The 20,207-nt window shown below is 39.4% G+C and overlaps 1 protein-coding gene across 1 annotated transcript in view; it reads right to left on the bottom strand.

The window, feature by feature from the left end:
• The window catches only part of Guf1 (GUF1 homolog, GTPase), a 26,733-nt gene extending 11,739 nt beyond the window's left edge, over nucleotides 1–14,994 (bottom strand). The window contains exons 1-11 of the mRNA XM_008837687.2: nucleotides 14,644–14,994; nucleotides 13,030–13,141; nucleotides 12,730–12,878; nucleotides 12,386–12,466; nucleotides 11,260–11,337; nucleotides 10,770–10,853; nucleotides 7,295–7,359; nucleotides 6,587–6,790; nucleotides 5,008–5,147; nucleotides 3,746–3,869; nucleotides 2,896–3,028 (exon numbers count right to left, since the gene is read on the bottom strand). Of these exons, the coding sequence (XP_008835909.1) occupies nucleotides 2,896–3,028; nucleotides 3,746–3,869; nucleotides 5,008–5,147; nucleotides 6,587–6,790; nucleotides 7,295–7,359; nucleotides 10,770–10,853; nucleotides 11,260–11,337; nucleotides 12,386–12,466; nucleotides 12,730–12,878; nucleotides 13,030–13,141; nucleotides 14,644–14,781 (1,308 nt within the window). The 5' untranslated portion in view covers nucleotides 14,782–14,994. The remainder of the gene's footprint in view (nucleotides 1–2,895; nucleotides 3,029–3,745; nucleotides 3,870–5,007; nucleotides 5,148–6,586; nucleotides 6,791–7,294; nucleotides 7,360–10,769; nucleotides 10,854–11,259; nucleotides 11,338–12,385; nucleotides 12,467–12,729; nucleotides 12,879–13,029; nucleotides 13,142–14,643) is intronic.
• Nucleotides 14,995–20,207: the final 5,213 nt, after the last annotated feature.

The raw sequence follows: 20,207 nt of genomic DNA, 5'->3' as shown, positions 1-20,207 counted from the left end.
AAACCTAAAAGCTTCTGTACAGCAAAACAATCAAAAAAGTGAAGAGAAAACCCCCAGAATGTGAAAAAAAAAAAAAAAAAAATCCTCACCAGCATATCCAGAATACATGAAGAACTCAAAAGCAAAGAATGGAGAAACCAAATGACCCAACAAAAGATGTACTAAGGATCTAAACAGAGTTCACAAAGGAAGAAATAAAGATGGCTAAGAAACATCTCAAAACGTGTTCAACATGGTTAGTAATTGGGGAAATGCAAATTAAAACCACCCTAAGGTATCACCTTACCCCAATCTGACTGGCTAGGATCAAGAGAACAAATGATACCAAATGCTGGCGAGGATGTGGAGAAAGGGGAATGCTCATTCACTGCTGGTGGGATTGCAAACTAGTGTAACCCCTTTGGAAAGCAGTGTGGAGAGCTCTTGAAAAACTACAAATGAACCTACCCTATGACCCGGTTATACCATTCCTTAGCATATACTCAAAGTACTCATGATATTGAAGAGACACTTGTTACAACTATGTTTGTTGCTGCGAGATGGAAGCAACCTAAGTGCCCCTCAACTGAGGAGTGGTTAACAAAAATTGTGATATATTTACACAATGGAGTTCTATTCAGCAGTAAAGATGAAATAATGAAATTTGGAGGCAAATGGATGGATCTAGAAACTGTTAATACTAAGTGAAGTAACACGGACTCAGAAAAAAAAAAAAAAAATGACATATGTTCTCCCTCATATGTGGATCCTAGCACCAATTCCTTTTAAATTCCAATTCCTTTTCATAAAAGGTTCATGGACAGCAGTCTCTTCTGCATGAAATAACTACCATCATCACGACTTCAGCTGTGCCTGATTGCTAAACATGGTCATAATTGGGCTTGTTGAGGTTGTGCTCACTCATTAAAGGAGGGCCAAGCAGGGTCATTTTACCCTCACCAGATTATCCAGCCACTCTTCCCAGCCAACTATATGTAATTTGGCCCTAATCACACATGGTCTCCTGGATTTGGGGAGGGCTAACATATACAATCTTGGGAAGGCTAGGAAGAGAAGGCATGACCCATGCTGGGTAAAGGTTTTCCAGTGTGCATACCCTCAGGTCATACGTACACCTCAGCAGCAAATTCTTTGGTTCCCCAGTAAAATCGAACATTGGCTTTATACTAGAACCTTAGAACCCTAAAAGTATATAAGCATTGCTCAGTATCTCCAGGAAAAGAATTCTCAGAATAGATGGAAAATATTTGTTAATGCTATTATATCTCATAATTATTAAAAAGGAAAAAGAAAGAAAAAAAAATTGAGAATGTGAAAGATGTTAACAGGATATGGGAATGGAAATATTTTCCAAAATAGACAAAAAATGAGAACGCCTAAGCAAGTGATGAAGGTCTGTGTAGGTTTGTAATGATATACAAAGGATGAGACAAAAATAATATACACATGATCTTAAGGTCATAGTTTAGTCAGTTTAAAGGACAAAATATATATTTAGTCAAGGTTTATCTGAGAATATTTGGGTTTTTTACCCAAGCTTTTCTACATAGTACATGGTAATTAAAAGTACCAGACTGGTGAAACTAACCTTGGATATGTAACAGCCATACTTTGAGGCCTATACTAATCTGGTCAGAGGGACTTAAAGGATAGTTCTTGCCCCTTGACCTCCAAGGTCGACTAAGTTCCAGGGGACTATGGAACATTTCACAAAATGACCTATAACTGTGGTGAGTCACCTGTCCTTTTGTTCAGGGAGGCCATGGAGAGCCCTCGAGATGGACTTGAACAAGTGTTCAGTTTACAAAGAGGAGGGTCAATTCAGAGGAAACATCTCATCCATGCTTCCAAGTGAAGCCACACATGGTTGGAGCAGGACCTTTGACTTATCTTCACATAGACAGAACTGGTAAAAGAAAGGTGCCAGGGGCTCCTCCCAAGCCCATGTAGCCCCTGAGGAACAGATCCCCAAATGACCTTAAGTGTAAAAATAAATTGATTTATTTGGGCCAACTGTATGGTCTTAAACACACAAAAGGAAAGTATAACCAAAGAGTAAAGTCATCAGTCTATTTATTTAAGAGTTTAAGCGATTATACTTCCCAGACATTAGGCTTAAGTCCATATAAAAAGTTATTGAGACAATTATTTCTCATTGATGATTTTGTTCCTTATCAGAAAGTGCTGCTCAGATGTTAAGACTTCAAATCTTAGTCTCCAATACTGCAGTGCCCACATGTGGTTAAGGAAGACAACCCTTTATTCTTCTAATATTATCAATAAATTTGTTTTCTCTCCCTACCTAGAAGCCTTTGAAAGGGAACTGATACTGATTCTAACCACTCCAACAGCTATCAAAACACCTGAAAGCAAATCCTGATTCCATCACTCTAGAGTCCAGCCTTGGAAGACAAAAGAAAACTGAGGAGGAACCCAATACAGGGATGCTTCTGGAAGCCCTTGTCAAGAAATTCCAATGTACTCTCATGTGAACAGTTGAAAATTGCCCTGTACTGACTTTTTTCTATTTCCGTGTCTAGAACTTATAATGCTTAAAGAAAAAAAAAAAAAGTCTATTCCTTGGATTTTTATGGAGCACTATGGAATATAAATTTAATCTATCTATCTATCATCTATCTATCTATCTATCTATCTATCTATCTATCTATGTATCTATCTATCTATCTATCTATCTATAAAGAGATCACATTAAGGAAAAAGTTGAATTAGTTTTCAAAATTATTAAATTTTTATTATTACTAGTTAATAACAAATTACCTTAATAATTATTCAGTTACAAACAACTAAAATGATTCTCTTGAACTCTACATGTACATGTAATTATTAAAATTTCCCTTTCAGGCTGATGCAGAACAGTACTAAATGTTATCATACCTTAATTAGTTTTGCAGATGAAAGAACAGCTTTATATGGAACAGTAGGGGTTGTCAAAATAACAGAAGCATTATATTCTTGCTCTAATCGCTGATTGAAAACTTCCATATGCAAAAGTCCAAGAAATCCCAACCTGGAAAGAGTAAAAGCAACTCCAGTGTTTATATTTCATGGGCTTTATTTTCTTTGGTGAACATACTGCTACTCTGTAGAAGAGTTGAATCAAGTCATTCAAACACTTTCCATCACAATTAAACACTTATGAAACAAGCTTTTCTTTCATCTGCAAAATTAATTTTATGAAATAAAATACAAATCTTCCACTGAGAATCCATCTTAAATTATTATAAACATTATTCACAAAACATGAGTCCAAAGTGGGGAAAAAAAGGACAGAATAAGAATTTTAATTCATTTTCTTACATAAACTGAACTTCAGGGGTTCCAAAGATGGCTGAGTGGGTACAGTGCTCACTGCACAAGCATGAGGACCTGAATCTGGATCCCTAGTACCCATGTGAAAAAGCCAGGAGGGGCAGCATGTACCTCTGATCCCAGCACTAGGAAAAACAAACAGCAGGGTCCCTGGGGCTTGCTGGCGATACTGAGACTCCAGAGCCAGTGAGAGACCCTGTCCAAAAATTAAAGTGAAGTGTGATTAAGGTAGACAATGTTGACCTCAGGCCTCCAACCATGTATGCTGGGTACATACACCCATTATATGCATATGTACATACATACAAGCGCACACATACACACACTGAAAATAATTAAAATTTAAACTGTCAGAAATGTTCAAGAGCAATCCAGCACATAAAATGTGTGACTGTATGATATGAATGTCCCTTACCTCCAGCCAGCACCAAGGGCAAGGCTACTATCCCGATGCACTGTCACACTGGAGTCATTTAAAGTCAGTTTTCCTATAGCACTCTTCAGGGTATTATATTCAGATTGGTCTACAGGGTATACTCCTGGGGATATAAGAATTGCTGATTATCACATGATAAGCTGTGATAGTGCAAATTTAATATGTGGTGCTGCCAAGTTCCACATCAACATTTGTCATATTACTTTCCTATATTCTACTGATTAAAATATTAGTTTGGTAAAGTTCAGAGTATTAAATTGTTTGCAAAGTATCTTAGAAGCCATTGACTTTAATGAAAATAATTGTGTTGACCCTTCACAGTGCTTCTGCAGAAATAAAAAGGAAAGAAAAAATGCATACAACCAAGGGAATTAGGCTACACACAATTAATTAGGCAAATTGTCTTTCATTCAAAAAAAAAAGCACACGTTATTCCCTCACAATAAAGATACTAGTAAGAAATAACAGCAGAAATGAAAACTACACTCAACTCTTATTCTGTAGACAAATTATTAAAACCAAATATGGGAGGTTCTACTGATTCCTCATTCTCTTTTCATACCTAAGACATTCACACCTTACAAATCCTCCAAAATCCTAATGACTGACTTTGCCTAAGCACAGAGGTAAACAAAGCTCATGATCTGTAATGAGGGGGGATTGTGGGAAGAAAACCAAGTGCTAGACACATTTTACAGTAACCAATGGCCTTTTAGACTTCCCAACACTCATAGTAATAAAAGGTTCTAAGGCTACACATGCTAGAGGCTATTAACTGTTACATTTACATTAGCAAAGTGTAACTAAAGAAAACTGGAATAAGAAGAGGCACTCAGTTACTCTACTGAAAATGCTAATTAAAATATCCTAATTAGAAAAAAAAGAAAAACGTTTCGAATATAATGGACTACCTCCCCAGAGAAAGAAGGAAATTCCTGTTACCAAGATCTCTTATATACTAGTTTATTGCTTAAGAGCATTATTTCTTAAGGAATCCTAAGTGATTTCCCATATAAAATGTCTCTTTTTCCTTCCTCTCCCCTCCCCGCCGAAGCTATAAATTGATACATAAATAGAAGTACCACATACACACACACAAATGAAAAGTCATCAAATGCATAGAATTATAAATGGAGCTATAAGAACACCTATTATTGTCTAGTAAGTTTTCTTTCACTACAGAAACAGACTTAGTTCAAAAATATTGTGGCCATCAGTCTTTGAATTTGTGAGTTCCTCACCTGCAAATACCATTGGTTTCGCTGACTTAAACCCAGGCAAGGGCTCCACTGGATGATTATGTAAATGTAAGGTATCTCCTATTTGTGCTTCAGTGACATCTTTCATCCCAGCAATCAGAAAGCCCACCTGTCCTGCATATCTGAATAAAATTAGTATACGCAAATGTTTACTGCTTTATTGTTTCAAGTGCATACTTATAATTAGTTCTGCCTTCCCAGCATACTTTCTAAACAAGTGTCTCACACCCACTTTCAACCTCTAAATAAAGCTCATCAACAAAGTAATGCACCAAGCCTTATCCAGTTCCCCCAAATTGCTACACAAACCAAAGCTTTCTTCACGATTCTGCCCACCTTTTGCAAACTAACCACGAGTTTCTAAAATATAAATGTAAACCCAGTAAAAGTACTATCACTATAGAGATGTACACTATACTATTTGTAATGTCCATTGCTTTAAAATTGTTCACTAACAAAGGGAAAAAAGAGATAAATTGTAACCAAACAGAAAACTGTAAACTCTCAGCAAGTCTCTTTTGTATCTGTGTATCCTATGAAAAGAGCAGATTGCAAGAATTCATAGTTTTAGCTTATCTTAAAAAGATTTCCTGCTGGGTATGGTGGCACACACCTTTAATCCCAGGCACTCGGGAGGCAGAGGCAGGTAGATCTCTGTGAGTTCAAGGCCAGCCTGGTCTACATAGTGAGTTCCAAGACAGCTGGGGCTACAGGGAGACCCTGTCTCAAAAAGACCAAAAAAACAAAAACAAAACAAAACAAAAAAAAAACAGAAAACATTTCCTATGCAGTAAGAAGCTCATTTGCATGTAGAATGCAGCAGAGAAACCTTAAATGAAGACACAGTAATGGTAAATAAAAAAGGTGGAATATAAATGGAGTTCAGAAACATTTCATTAACATTAAAATAGACATCCTGACTCAAAAAAATGTTATGAGAAACATGATGCTTTCTAGACATACAACATTAAACTCTCAAATGTGATCTATGCACTCATCTGGTTCAACAACTTAATTTTTATAGGTAAGGAAACCTGAGAAGCCTGAAACTGCACCCAAGGTCATGTTACTCAACAGTTGTTTCACAGACTAACTCAAATCTACTGTTCTAGTAATCTCACCCCCTTCCCCCATCAATTTTAATCTAGATTTTACTCTGAATTCCACACTGAGAAAAGAGTGGTCAAATTTCTGTAATACCTTTATGGTGGGAAATTTAGTTGTAATGAGATTAAAGGTATAGGAACAAAAACAAAAATTACTGAATATGAGTTGAGGGGTCTAAATCTTTAATAGTCTCATCAAATAAATTAATGTAGAACCCAGTCTACACTAAATCACTAAGTTACTGCTACTAAGAATAAAATCCTGATTATTTTTCATATCCATAAAACTTTCTACTACCCTTTACATGAGATTCTTTTGACAGAGTATTGGCTATATAGTTGCATTAAATAATCAGGCTTCTTAATTACCAAATTAAGATTATTCTAAGCACATCATGGTAAGAGGAAGAAACAAATAAACAAATATAGTTTAATTACTATTACAGATTACTTACAATTTATGAGTTGACTGCTCATTCGGATTCAAAATCCCTACTTCATTAACTTCGTATGTCTTTTTAGTATGCGCAGATACAATTTTATCTCCTTTGGAAACCACTCCATCAAACAGTGCTATGTTGGCTATCACACCTCTATATTGATCGAAGGTGGAGTCAAACACCAAAGCTCTCAGTGGATTTTTGCGATATACTTTTGGACTATTATAAAATATAAGTTTAAAATTACACATTAAATCAAAATCTTAGTAAAAGGTAAATTTCAACTTGCAATATATGCTTAATTCTAATTTTGAGAGATTATTACCCAAAGGCTAAACCATAAAGCCTCTCTATAAAATATATTAGATTTAATTCAACCACCAGTTTTAAATTTTGAAATTATTTATAAACCTTTGATCATTAGAAAGCAAAGAACAAATGCCAATATAATTAAGTTCCTATATTATGATTATCCAGAAGATGGCCATTATCCTTGCTTTCTCTTGTATTTTATGATACTGTAGTTGTCTTCTGTAAATTATATTACCAAAAGCAAAAATTTATTCCAAGTTATTGCAAGAGTACTTGTCACATCCACTAATTTAAAAATGACAAATCAAGTTGATGGCCATTAAAGTATAAATTTCTAACTAAATTGAAACGCGAAATCTAACTTAAGCTATTAAAGATGACTGAATAGTATAAAAATAGCAAAATACTTACGGAGGTATTCTTTCAATAACTGCCTGAAGAACACTTTCAACATTTGTTCCAAGTTTAGCAGAAATCTGAAAGTACACATGTAGAACAAAAGCATTTAAAGTTAAGGCTGTACTTTTCTCTGCTTGTGACTTGTGATTATGATCAGAGGGAAGAAAGAATTCTGCTATTCATTTGTCTGAATATACAAAAAGGGCAAACAGTATCTGATAAGGACTTCTCATTTACGGTTAGTGGTTCTGTGGTTCTAGGAATGTATTATGAGAACATTCTTAAAAGTGTTAAAGATTAAGGAGCTAAGTTTTAAAATGGATACAGAGTCCTACAGTCTCCTTAGACGCTCCTCATATGAACCGACAGTAATAGTGCCAGCATACACAAGACCCATGCAAACTCAAGTAGACCAAAAACCTAGCATAGAACTGTGTAAATGGGCAGCAAGCCCCAATCGTAGCCGAAGAACTACTGGCAGCTGATTACTGCTAGGTGAGGAAGATCTTAAAGGGAGAGACTCTAGATAGGCTGAGTAGACCTCTGTGAAGGAACCTGCACCAAAGGATAGGCCTTAACACAAATGACAAAATGCATGAAATCCTGTCGGGGGGCTATGGGAGGGAGCCAATGGGGAAATGGGTATAAAGATGATTAAGGTATTTTGTATAAAATACACAAAAATTTAATAAAAAATTTACCAAAAAAATTGCAAAACAAAAAGTATGCCTTTTCATGGAATGCATCACTTTAACCAATATTTTTTTAAGCTTCAATTACTTTACCTGAAAAGCATAGTGACTGTTCAGGTGCTAAATCACATACTGTGTGGAGAGAGTGAAGGATATATGTGGATAACATGCAACCGTAAGGTGTATCACTAGTGCACTGTCCTCACACTGAAAATGCAAACCAAGCCAAAAACCACATGCCAATGTCATAATTAGTAAATGAACAGTCTCTGAAATCTTGATTTCAAAATCCATTCTATGAATAACCCTTACCCTGCAAATGCTATCTATACCAGGACTTTCCAACCCTGGCCCTACCACCATGTTAGACCAGGAAATTTTTATTCTGGAGCCTATCCTGGGCATCATAGGGTATTTAGTAGTAGTCAACATTTTAAGTACCCACAAGGGCCAACAGCACTGGCCCAATTTCTGAGTATTAAAGAGTGTCCAGACATCTGGGGTATAAGGCCACCCCCACTGAAAAATCACAGCTCTAGATTCTAGAACCTTCTTGACAAGTCCTTAAAACTTAGACTCTAGTAAATGTACATTTGTGCATTATCCACTAGCCCACAGTCCCTCTCTATCCAATCCCAGGTGGGACTCAGTTTTGTTTTTTGTTTGTTTTTTTTTTCGGAAACTTTTTATTGAATTTTTGTGTACTTCATACAGAACATCTTCATCAATCTTAATCACGTTTATACCCCCTTCCCCATTGGGACCCTCCTACGGTACTGCCCCCACCCCCACAGACACTGGAATTCATACATTCTGTCATTTGTGTTAAAGTCTAATGTGTCAAGTTAGTGTCCCCAGATGTCCCTCAGTGCAAGTTCATTCCACTCGTATCTAGTCAGCCAATAGAGTCCTTCCCTTTAAGATGATCAGCTCTTCCTCACCTAGCAGTATTCAGCTGCCAAAAATTCTTCAACTAAGATTGGAGTTTGCTGTCCATTTCCACAGTTCTGTGCTGGGGCTTTGTTTGCTTGAGTTTGCATGGGTCTTGTGTATGCTGACACCATTGCTGTAGGTTTGTATGAACAAGGTCCCAGGAGCTTATAGGACTCTATTTCCATATGGTCATGAACCTCCTCCCTGGCTCTTACAATCTTTCCATATTCTCTTCCGCAATGATCCCTGAGCCCTGAATGGGTGGAGTTTAGTACAGGATTCCTGCCCTAGGATCCACACTCTGTAGACTCTTACTCTCTAAGCTTCGGTCATTTTTGACCTTTTGTGTTCTTGGCCCTCTTTCATGAGGGAGCTTCACTGATGAGAACTGAGGGATGCAACAGGGTCCTCTTTACCCCTTGTTCTATGTTCCGTGAGTCTTAGGTATAGAGGTTGCATTGTAGATATGCCACACAGGCTTGGGCAATTCACAGTAATGTCTGTGTGTGACCAGTTATGGAACTCTGTAATAAGTCTCTGCTGCAAAAGAAGCTTCTTTATGGTTACATTCTATTATTATTTCTCAATCACAAGCAACTAGAAAAACTTCAACCTTGATGTATCCAGTCATATCTTTTTGTAAGCCTGGACACATAGCAGCTTAACATTCGTAGAGAAAAATCAAGTAATCTGTCTGCTACATTTCTTTGAATTCATGATCCCAGATCTGTGTGTGTTAGATCTTTGTGTATAGTTAACACTTCCTGGCAGTCAAAGCCCAGGACATGTTTTTCTCCTAACCATTCACATTACTGAAAGATTTTCTCTCACAACCTTCCTTCCAAACCACATTCTCTCCATCATGGTCAGTTCACTCTAAGTTGATGTCTTGCTTCTTACTTCAGTAAAGAAATAGAAAATATGAAATGTACAAACCTATCCTACAACTTTTTGCTGTCTCTGTTATAATCTGGGAATTCCCTCTACTTCTCTGAAAATGATCTCTGTACACTTCTGCTCTCAATCCCCCGGTCTCTTCTAACCATTCTTAAGCACTGCACTTCTACCATCCTACCTTGAAGATGACACAGTTAACTTCTAGGACATCCTCCTTCACTACATTTTTCTCCCTAGAAAATCACATCCATTTGCATAGCTTTAAGTGCCACATGCACCCTGATAACTACTAGTTATTTACTTTTGTACCAAACCTTTCCATAAAAGCCAGAACTCTATACTTATACATGCTGTATGCTTGGGTATCTTAATAGACTTTTCAAATTTGCTATGTCTAAAGAGACTCTTGTCTTCCCCCTAGATCATTGCCTCCTCCAGCATTCTAGCTATATAACAAGCAAACCATTTTTGGAAAGGTAAACAAAAATTCTAATTTAAAATGGATTCAATTTTGGCATAAACAGATCTACTGTTTCCTAACATTACTATAGCTAGCTTTTTATAAACAGTTCTTTGCCAATTCAAATGATAACACTTCTTTGAAGTTGTTTTAACCTGCTCTCCAAAGGCAAAATTTCTATTCAGACAATATGGCATACAAGAAATACTGCTACACAGACTTTCAAAAAGTCTTTTTTTTCAGTCCAGGCAGACAGGCTAACTAAACCTCTGATCTTAGGAAAGGACAAGATCTTCAAACCCTTAGATCATATAAAAGTAACTGTAATGATTTTTGTGTTCTCACAATATTAAATGGGTTTCTATCAGAATCCAGTAAAATAATACAGAAATTACAAAAACAGTTATAAAATGCCAAGTAATCAGACATCATGAAATATCACTTAGGGTGATTACCTGATATTTTTAAAAGTATAATCAGTAGTCTTTAGGAAAAGGCATTTTACCTTAATACATTCATCACCAGGAATATCAAACACTTTTTCAATCTGTTTTTCAACCCTCTTAGGATCAGCATTCTTCAGATCTATCTTTAAAAAAAAAGTAATACAATGAAAATAAAATGAATTAATGACAATGATATATGGAGATTAATATAAGCTCCCCTGATTTAACCTGATTTCTCTTTGACTCTTTTCAAAAGAATTAAAAGTGTAAGCACCAAAAACTGTGTACAGAGCGACTGACATGCTTTGTCTGCTCTCCATCCTTTTCTCTCTCCACATTCAATTAAGAGGAACTACCATTTCAGTTATGTGCAAAATATAAGAATTTGACCTGCAATTCCATCTCATGAAACTAAATCCCACTGATAATCTGAACAAATAGCAGCTACAGATCCCGCAAACAAAAATAAAATAAAAGCAACCTCAAAATTAAACACTAGATATATGGTTAAAAAGTTAAATAATAATGGCATTGTTTCATTACAATTACCTTATTTATAACTGGAATTACTGACAGCTGTGCTTCAAAGGCAAGAAAGAAGTTTGCTACAGTTTGAGCTTGAATACCCTGGAAATGCCAAAACAAAACGAAACGAAAGAGATGACTGTTGTACCATTTATGACAAAATTAGTAATTCAGTACCACTCCATATATTTTCATCAAACTGATGTTTGGGCTCACCCTGCTAAACTGAAGCAAATGCCATCTAACAGTCTCTTACAGACTTGGGGTCTTTGCTCTTCCTTACTTTGGGTTCCTGAGTAAGGTGAGTGGTTCCCTGTCAGGCCCTTCTGCCAGTGTGCTGCCTTGCTACACAAGCAACCGGGCCAATGAATCATGGACTAGAACTGCCAAAACTGTGGGCCAAAATAAGCTTGTCTTATTTTTTCTTTCACATACATCTTTATAGTGATAGGAATCCGACTCATACTGCCTCCTACTTTTCTCTACCATTTGCATTTTGGGGTTCACTGGTAAAGAAATATTCAAGTAGGGTGAAACAACATTCTAAATTTAGCAGAGGAAGTCTGAAGCAGTGTTACAAAGCAAATGGAGTGGCTAAACTTGCATGCATCTGGATCACCCCCTTTGATGATTCCGTTTAATTCAGGAACCTTATTTCAATCCTTCTCTAGGCCAGAACTATGTTAGGAACTCAACACACAAAGACGAATTATGAACTTCCAAGGAACTAGAAAACAGTCAGGTAATGGAATTTAGTAATGTATGGTAGAGGTTGACTTTCTTGGGTTGAATCAAGAAATGCTTAGCATAGCAAGAGAAAAACGCCTTTGAGTTCTGAATGAAGATGAGAAATTTAGATTATCTAAAATTGATGGATGAGGGAGGTTTAGGTAGCATTGTTAATAAGCCCTCACACTTCAACAAAACAATTTTTTGAGCAATTTTCTGATCTGCTTTAAAAACAAACTATAAACTACTCAATCCCATAGAAAACCTCAGTGTAATAAAACTTTAAATTAACAATATTAAAGTATATGACTTAGAATTAGTAATAAAACAATCAAAAAAATTCTATTTCCAAAAAGTATTTTAAGGAGAACCTTTTGAAACAAGCAGAGGCACACTACATCAAATCAAATGAAACACCTACCTCATTTGCATCAACCACCAGTAAAACACCTTGACAAGCAGAAAGTGACCTGGATACTTCATAACTAAAATCAACATGGCCCTATGAAACAAAATATTAGAACCTTATATATCAGCTATACTTTTTTAAGGACTAGATAAAGCAAATTTACTAGTTGCTTAAGATAAAGAGTTGTAAAATGTTTCTTTTTTCTTTTGTTATTACTTTTGAAACAATCACACTAACAAAAACAGTGAGAAAAAGTAGATTAAGATGTTTTAAATTCATCTCAAAAATTAAGTAATGTTTTGCACTATTAGAACAGGGCTAATTTTAACAACATTTGCCAAACAATATAAACTTACTGGTGTGTCAATGAGATTTAAAAGGTACCGCTTTCCTTCAAAATTGTAAAACAGAGATGCTGTCTGTGCTTTAACAGTTATTCCTCTTTCTCGTTCCACTTGTAGTTTATCAAGAACCTGCTTATTATTCTTTGTCTTATCAATTGTTCCTAGAAACAGAAGCACTTATTGATTTCCCTATCTTTAAAACAGAAAACAGTAGATATAAAATTAAAACCAAATGAAAGGCAGCAGCACAGTAAAACTAAATTCCCAATTCCCCTACTGTAATCACAAGCATAAGATATAAAATGGAAATACCTGTTAGTTCCAGGAGTCTATCAGCTAAAGTACTTTTGCCATGATCCACATGTGCAATGATACTAAAATTTCTAATATCTTCAACAGGAAACTTAGACATGTCAGGTTTCTCCTAAAAAGGAAAGAATTATCACATTTAGGAATATATTTGCATAATATATAACAATATGCTAATTCAAAGAATATTCTTTTAATCTTTGGACAATTTCACTTATAGAACTTACAGTGTTTACCTCACTTTTTTTCTGACAATAAAGATATATGGCTAAGTTCATGACAACAAATTACAACAAAAGAGGACTTACCAAATCCATCAATTCACAGTTAAAGCTAGAGAAAACTCCCTTACTAATACTTCATCACTTACAGAGTCAATCAGGAACTCAATTTACTTTCATGAATGGAGAACATGAGACAGCTACAACTGTTAGAGGAGTTAAGAGACTAAATGAAGAGATTATCTGCTCCTATTACACACAGAATCAGGCTTATTTAAAAATCTATGTTTCTAATGCACCCTTCAAGGATTTAAATAGTTTTGTTATTCTGCAGCAGCTTTGATGAGAAAGACAAAAATAATACATCAATAAGACCTGGTTTTGAAGAACGTAGATAATTCTAAATGAAACTCCTGGGTTTTAGAGCATATACTTAATGTTACACTGAAACACAACACAAACTGCTGAAAATTGGTATTCAAGTGAAATAGCCAGGTGTGTGTGTGTGTGTGTGTGTGTGTGTGTGTGTGTGTGTGCACGATCCAACCATTTTCCCCATTCTATATAATCAAACAAGATGAAATTATAACGATCACAATATTTGTTTTACCGTTTCTTTCTTTGCAATATAAAGCAGATAAAACATCTATTTAAATAAGTATTCAAACAAAACAATCTCTGATAGTTACACAGTATTTTTACCCCCATTCAAATCAAAGGTGTGCAGAACTGCGTAAGAACTCTGAGTTACAATGAATACAACTAAAAAAAAATAAAAAATAAAAATAAAACAGGGGTATCTCAGAAAAGGTCAAGTGGATTATACAAAGTTACTTTTACACTAAGTCATAAACTGCATTCAATGAGTTTTTTTGTTCAAACTTCATCTCAGTTACCAGTTTCTACTGTGGTGAACCCCGACCTTCTCCAACAAGAGTCGAAATGACACGTTTATTCTGGCTGTAAAAAAAATGAAAAATAGCATTTCCCTCACGCTAGATTTGGGGCTAAAAAGTTCCATTCCTTCACATCCCGCAAATCTGTTTGATTAGCATCCCATTCAACAGTGTAGTAGAGGAATCGGACACAAGTAAAGAGCTGCCCAGGTCAGATAGCTAAGAAATCACAGGCAAACCGGGGCAGTTTCTCGAGGTTTTTAGGAGAACAAGTGCAAAGTGCTTAAGACCAATCAGTGCTTCCCAAACCAATTAAGCAGCAGCGGGCGCCACAGGCGGCAAGGGGCAGATAAGCAGGATGGCAAGGCGGGCTCGGAGAAGGAAGTGCTCGCGTCCCCGCACACTGGGACACCCGGCCGCGGCGCTGCACCCGGGGTCCCGCACACTCGGCTCCGGGCCGGCGATGCCCTGCGTCCTGCTCCTCCCGGCTCCCCGCTCACCTTGAACTCCGTCACCACTCCGTAGGCCCGGGACGCCGCCTGGGGCTCCACGGCCGCCGCCCGAGCACATCGAGCTGGCCGGAATCGTGCGGCCCCCGCGGCCCAGGGCCTCAGCGTGCGCCCCGCGCGCACCCACATGCTGGCTGCTCACCACCCAGGGCTGAGGGCGGTGGGCGCCATGTGCGTGTAGTACAGCGCTCCTCCAGCCTCCCGGACGGGAAACTCCCCACCTGCCTGTCGCGCGGCCTCTGACGTCAGCGCGTCTCCGTAAGGAGTCAGAAGTCAGAACCTGAGGCTCTTGGAGGGCATCTGGGCCTTCGCGGGCTGGTGTAGCCTCCCCCGCCCCACACACACACACGAGGCCATCTCTCCTGGCTACTGACCCTGGGGTGTCCCGTCAGTCCTGTGCTTCCTCCGGAAGTGCCTCGGGGTGTCGCTCGCGGGGTGGGAAGGCTTAGAGGTACCCTCAGCCCGACTTCGGGCTGTGCGGGCCTGCTGTGCGCGCAGGACCAACCCACCCTTGGCAGAATCCTGGGCCACAAGTACTGTGGTCAGGGGCCCAGTGGAGACACAGCTTCACTCCACCACTCTGACACCTGCGGCAGCCCAGGGAGTTCCCAGACCTCCACCCAAGCGAAACAATTTCTGGTGGAGCCAGTGTGAAGCATAATTGGGTTTATTGAAAACGGACCAGACAAGTGCTCCATGAAACATGCACTTAGAGAATTGGGTGGATCTGGACTTTTCAAAGTTTTCACTTAACTACCCTTACAACATTTGTACGTGTGTGTCTGACAAGAGAGTGGGGTCGGGGTGGTTATAAGTTACATGTAAGTTACGTTGTCTAGAGAGTGTAATTTACTACAAAGTTTAATGGCTAGAAACGTCTTAGTAAACAAAGCTATAAGTGCTTTGAGGCAAAACAACGTTTTGAGGTAAGAATGAGGCAACAGGATCTGCCCCACAATGGTGTCCACATTAGTCACTTCCATTACCCTCTGGTCACACCTTCCTGCTGATCCCCCTTCCTTCTCACAGATACTCCTACTTCATGTCACATATATAAATGTATATATAATTTGAAATATAGATTCTGCATGACTCAAAACACCAAAGTCTTAAACATTCCAAAAGTATAAGAAGTTCAAATTTCAAACTCTCTTCTGTAACTCAAGGGAGTATCTTACCTGTGAGCCCCACATAATGAAAAACTAAGCTACCTACTTCCAATATACAGTGATACAAAAAAATATTCCCATTCCAAGAGGGAAAAATGGGGCCGCTGAAAGGAAAGATAGGACTAAAAGAAGACTGAAACCCAGCAGATAGCAGAACAAATATGAAATCTACAGGTTGATGTTTAGCATCTGGGGCTATTAATGACAGCATCTGGGTTCAATGAGTGTGAATTGCTCTACCTCCCTAATTCTGTTGCAATTTAGACTTCACTTTCACAGTTTCATACAATGTCCTTTCAGGGCCTCACTACTGGTAACTGACTCTGTCACATTTTGCCTGTCCTCAGGTTTATTTGGTGCAAGCCTCAATAATCACATAACTATATTTTGTATCCCTGCAAAACCACCATGTGGGCAAAACTGCTAAGTTACGCTGCCAGCTTTAATGTATCGCCCCCCCCCATACCTGTGATGGCCTCTGTGCACTTTTCCTACCGAACATACTTCCATATGCATTCCTTACTCCTCACACCCCCCACCCCCCACCACATGCACACACACGTACACACACACTCTCCAGCAGGGAAGCCCTTCAGGATCAGAAGCTTTCTTTGTTCAGCCTTTTCCTTTTAAATGAGTTTTCATGTTCATAAGTTTGAGTTGTTGATGGGTGGAGTCTTGCTATCAGGCCACATATCGTATTGTTCCAGGGTAGCAGTGCCATTGAGAAGTTTCACTTCGATAGCTACAGCTACTCTTTCAACATTTTCCTTGTCTACATTTTTAAACTGACTCATTTTCCTTTCCTTGCCAAGTTTCATATTTTTCAAATATATCTAATCTCTCATTATAAATCAGATTAGGAACAGTAAGCAACAAGCACATCACAGCTGGAGGTTATGCTGTCTTGTAATTTCTTCTTCCAGGCTACTTAGTCCATTCCATTTGAAATCAACCTCACTCGAGTTTTCAGGACATGAGAAGAAAACAGAGCATAATACAAATAGCCTGTACAGAGTTTTCTGGATCCTTGTTTCCCTCTGAAATCTTGGAAGCACAGTCTTTACTGTCTGTCAGTATTCTGGCCTTCCATGTTTCTACCAGAATGGCCTGCTAGCTACTGATTATAGCCTTCTAGGGCTTCTCTAGCCTATAATTCCAAACTTCCACATGTGTCTTGTAAACCAATTGCAAAGGGCAGGATTATAACAACAATAATTCTACTTTTGTAACCAATTTTCTGTATTAGTTACTTTTCTCATTACTGTGATAAAATACCTGTCCTAGTTTGTTCTTCATTGCTGTGACAAAATACTCTGACCAATACCAACTGGGGGAGGAAAGGGTTTATTCAGCTTACATCTCCCAGGTCACAGTTCATCAGGGAGCCCAAGGTAGGAACTCAGGGCACGAACCTGAAAGCAGGAGCTGGAGCACAGACCATGGAGGAACACTGCTTACTGGCTTTTTCCCTTGGCCCCTGCTCAGCCTGCTTTCTTATGCAACACAGGCCCACCTGCCAAGGGGTGGCACCACCCATAGTGGGCTGGGCCCTCCCACATCACTCATCAAGAAGATGCCCTTCAGACATGGCCACAGGCCAGTCCAATAGAGTCAATTCCCCAATTGAGGCTCCCTCAACCCAGGTGTGTCAAGTTGACACTAAAGCTATCCTGAACAATACCTGATAAAAACAAGTAAGAAAGAGTTTATTTTGGCTCCTATTTTGAGGGGATCCAGTTTATCCTAGGATGAAAGCAATAGCAGTGGGAACCTAGGACAATTGATTACATTATGTCCACACATGGAAGCTTTGATGAAAGCTCCTTTTTTTCCCTTGTATTTCAGTCTGGGACCCAAGTCTATGGAATAGTGCTGACTACTCTCCATATCCCAGCAGGCTCTGCCCCTCTTCCCAGGGTATTCGTCTTGCCCCTGGCTGGCTTATTCTTTTCGGAAGAATGAGTAATATTCGGGCTATAAGTAGTAATTCCATGAAAAAAAAAATCCAAGAGTATTTTAAAACTACATGCAAATTTTAAAGCATATTCATGCAGTATTAAAGGTAACATGGTGGTTTTACAGCCAAAATGATATATACAGCATAAAATAATCTTTAACTATTTTTAAATTCTTCTATTAATTTTTCAGATCCAAAATTTGAAAATAAACCTGGTATGGTGGTCCACCCCTTTAATCCCAACACTTGGAAGGCAAAGGGGTGCAGATCTTCATGAGATTAAAGCCAGCCTGGTGGACATAGCAAGCTCCAGGCCAGCTGGGGCCATAGAAAGACTGTCTAAAACAGTAACAACAGCACCAGCAACAAAATAAAAGCAAAAACAACAAAACCCAAACAAACAAAAAGCAAAAACCAAGGGGCTATAGTTGGCTCAGCAGTTAAGAGCATGGTCTGCTCTGGCAGAGGACCTGGATTCAGTTCCCAGCACCCACAGTGTAGCCCAAAAATAATTTATTCCTCCAGGACTTCCTCTGATGAGCCATGGGCAAGCCCAGGGCACCCTGGGAAGGGTGGAGCCTAGCATGATGAGAGATTGGAATGAGAGGAGGAGGATTTGGCACCATTTTGGGAATCAGGGAACAGGGAGGAGGCAAGCCAGCCTGCCCTGGACCCCATGGGGCACTGGGGGACTGTGCTAGGACTCATGGACCCCTCACAGAATTCTGTGGGGTGAGTGGGCATGCAGGGATGTGTGATGAGGCAGACCATCAGCAAAAGCCATCCGAAACAGCAGGCTGAGCCATGCAGAGCTGAGTGCCAGTTGTTGGGTGTTGTTTCTTTGTAAGTCTCTCCCCTACCCCCCCCAAAGGTATAAACTATGCAAAATTCAGATAAAGATTGTCCCGCACTATCGTCTCGCCAGCAAGAACGATGTGGCACACTCAGGATCCTTCTGCAGAAAAGCTTTAATGCATCTTGAGAGGGAGAGCATAAGCTTATAGGGCGAAGACCCCGAATGTCAGAAACCCAGCCCTTATATAGGTTAGTAAGCCCGTCTTGGACGTGGCAACTCTTGATTGGTCGCAAACTCATCAGCCCATATCACGCCACGAGGTAGGCAGAGACTAGAAGGTGGAAAATTACTTCGGGCATGCGTACTGACTTATTTACTGCTCAGCATGAACCGGATGTGAGCGCCATCTTGTAATGGCGTCTGCAGGGACGGCAGGCGGCTCCCCACAGAGGCAGAGAGGACTGCCCCCCCTCCACCCCATTTTGCCCTGCCATTCTATGCCACTGCTCCCCAACTGCCTATGCACATGCTCCCTTGCACCCTTTTCCTTGCACTCCCTATACCATTGCAGAGATGCCACCCTAAGCCTAACCATGCCATCCCTCCCTTTTGCCACTTCAGCTGCTCCCCCTCTAATCACCCCCTAGGATCTTGGAGACAACTGGCCCCCACCTATCCCTGTGGCATTAAGATCTCCCATACCAACTGTGAATCAATACTTGGTAACTGGGACCTCTGTGATCCACATGCCTGCTTGGACATGAGTCTGTTACTGGCACAGCAGGGCCTTCAGCTCTCCAATGGCACTTATACTAACACCAATCCCTCTACTTGTACTGAAAAAAAAAATCCTTACATCCATTGATCACAGGACATCCTGGCCCCCTACCCCCATTTGTGTGTGGCCCCCGTTTGCCTGTTAGCCAATGTTACCTCCGACCCTCGGGGACAACTCAACTGCTCCGATACCAACACCACCTGTGTACTGGCGGCCTGCTGGAACCATCCAGCTCACATAGTTCTCTTTATGCGTGTATCCATGGCCCTTTGGGTTCCAGTCACCAATGTGACCCACTTCCATGCTGTCACCCTTATAGAGCGGACAGCCTTCCACTTAAAACGGGATTTTGGGGTCACTGCCTCTCTCATCTCAGCCATCATCCTTGCATTAGGTTTGGCCGCCACTGCTGCAGTGGCTATCACCCAATCCTCCACTACTGTGGAGACACTCAATGAGGCCATGTCCAAAACCTCCTCTACCTTTCACACTCAGTCCCTTATCAATCAGCATCTTCACCAGGTAATTAATGTGTTACAACAACAAATTGATCTCTTAAGTGAAGAGCTGGCAATTACCAAAGACATGGCTCTGCTAGCTTGTGTCCCTCGCTTTAGGTCACTTTGTCTCACCCCCTATAAAGTACAGAATATTATTGAAGCATGCCTACAACTCACACACTGTATTCACGGTCACTGGAATCAAAAGTTTCTTAATTACTCTATATTACTAACTAATCAAATTATTGCTCTAAATTATACCTGTGCCCCCACGCTGGACATCAATTCAGGATTCTTAGAGAAAATCTGGTCTAATCTAAAAGCACTGTTTGACCTGTCTTGGGTCGTCACT

The sequence above is a fragment of the Nannospalax galili genome, unplaced genomic scaffold (assembly GCF_000622305.1).
Source record: "Nannospalax galili isolate Female #2095 unplaced genomic scaffold, S.galili_v1.0 scaffold318, whole genome shotgun sequence".
In the NCBI taxonomy this organism is placed as follows: Eukaryota; Metazoa; Chordata; class Mammalia; order Rodentia; family Spalacidae; genus Nannospalax; species Nannospalax galili.
Note: the sequence above shows the minus strand (reverse complement) of the source record. Positions and strands in the feature narration are given on the sequence as shown.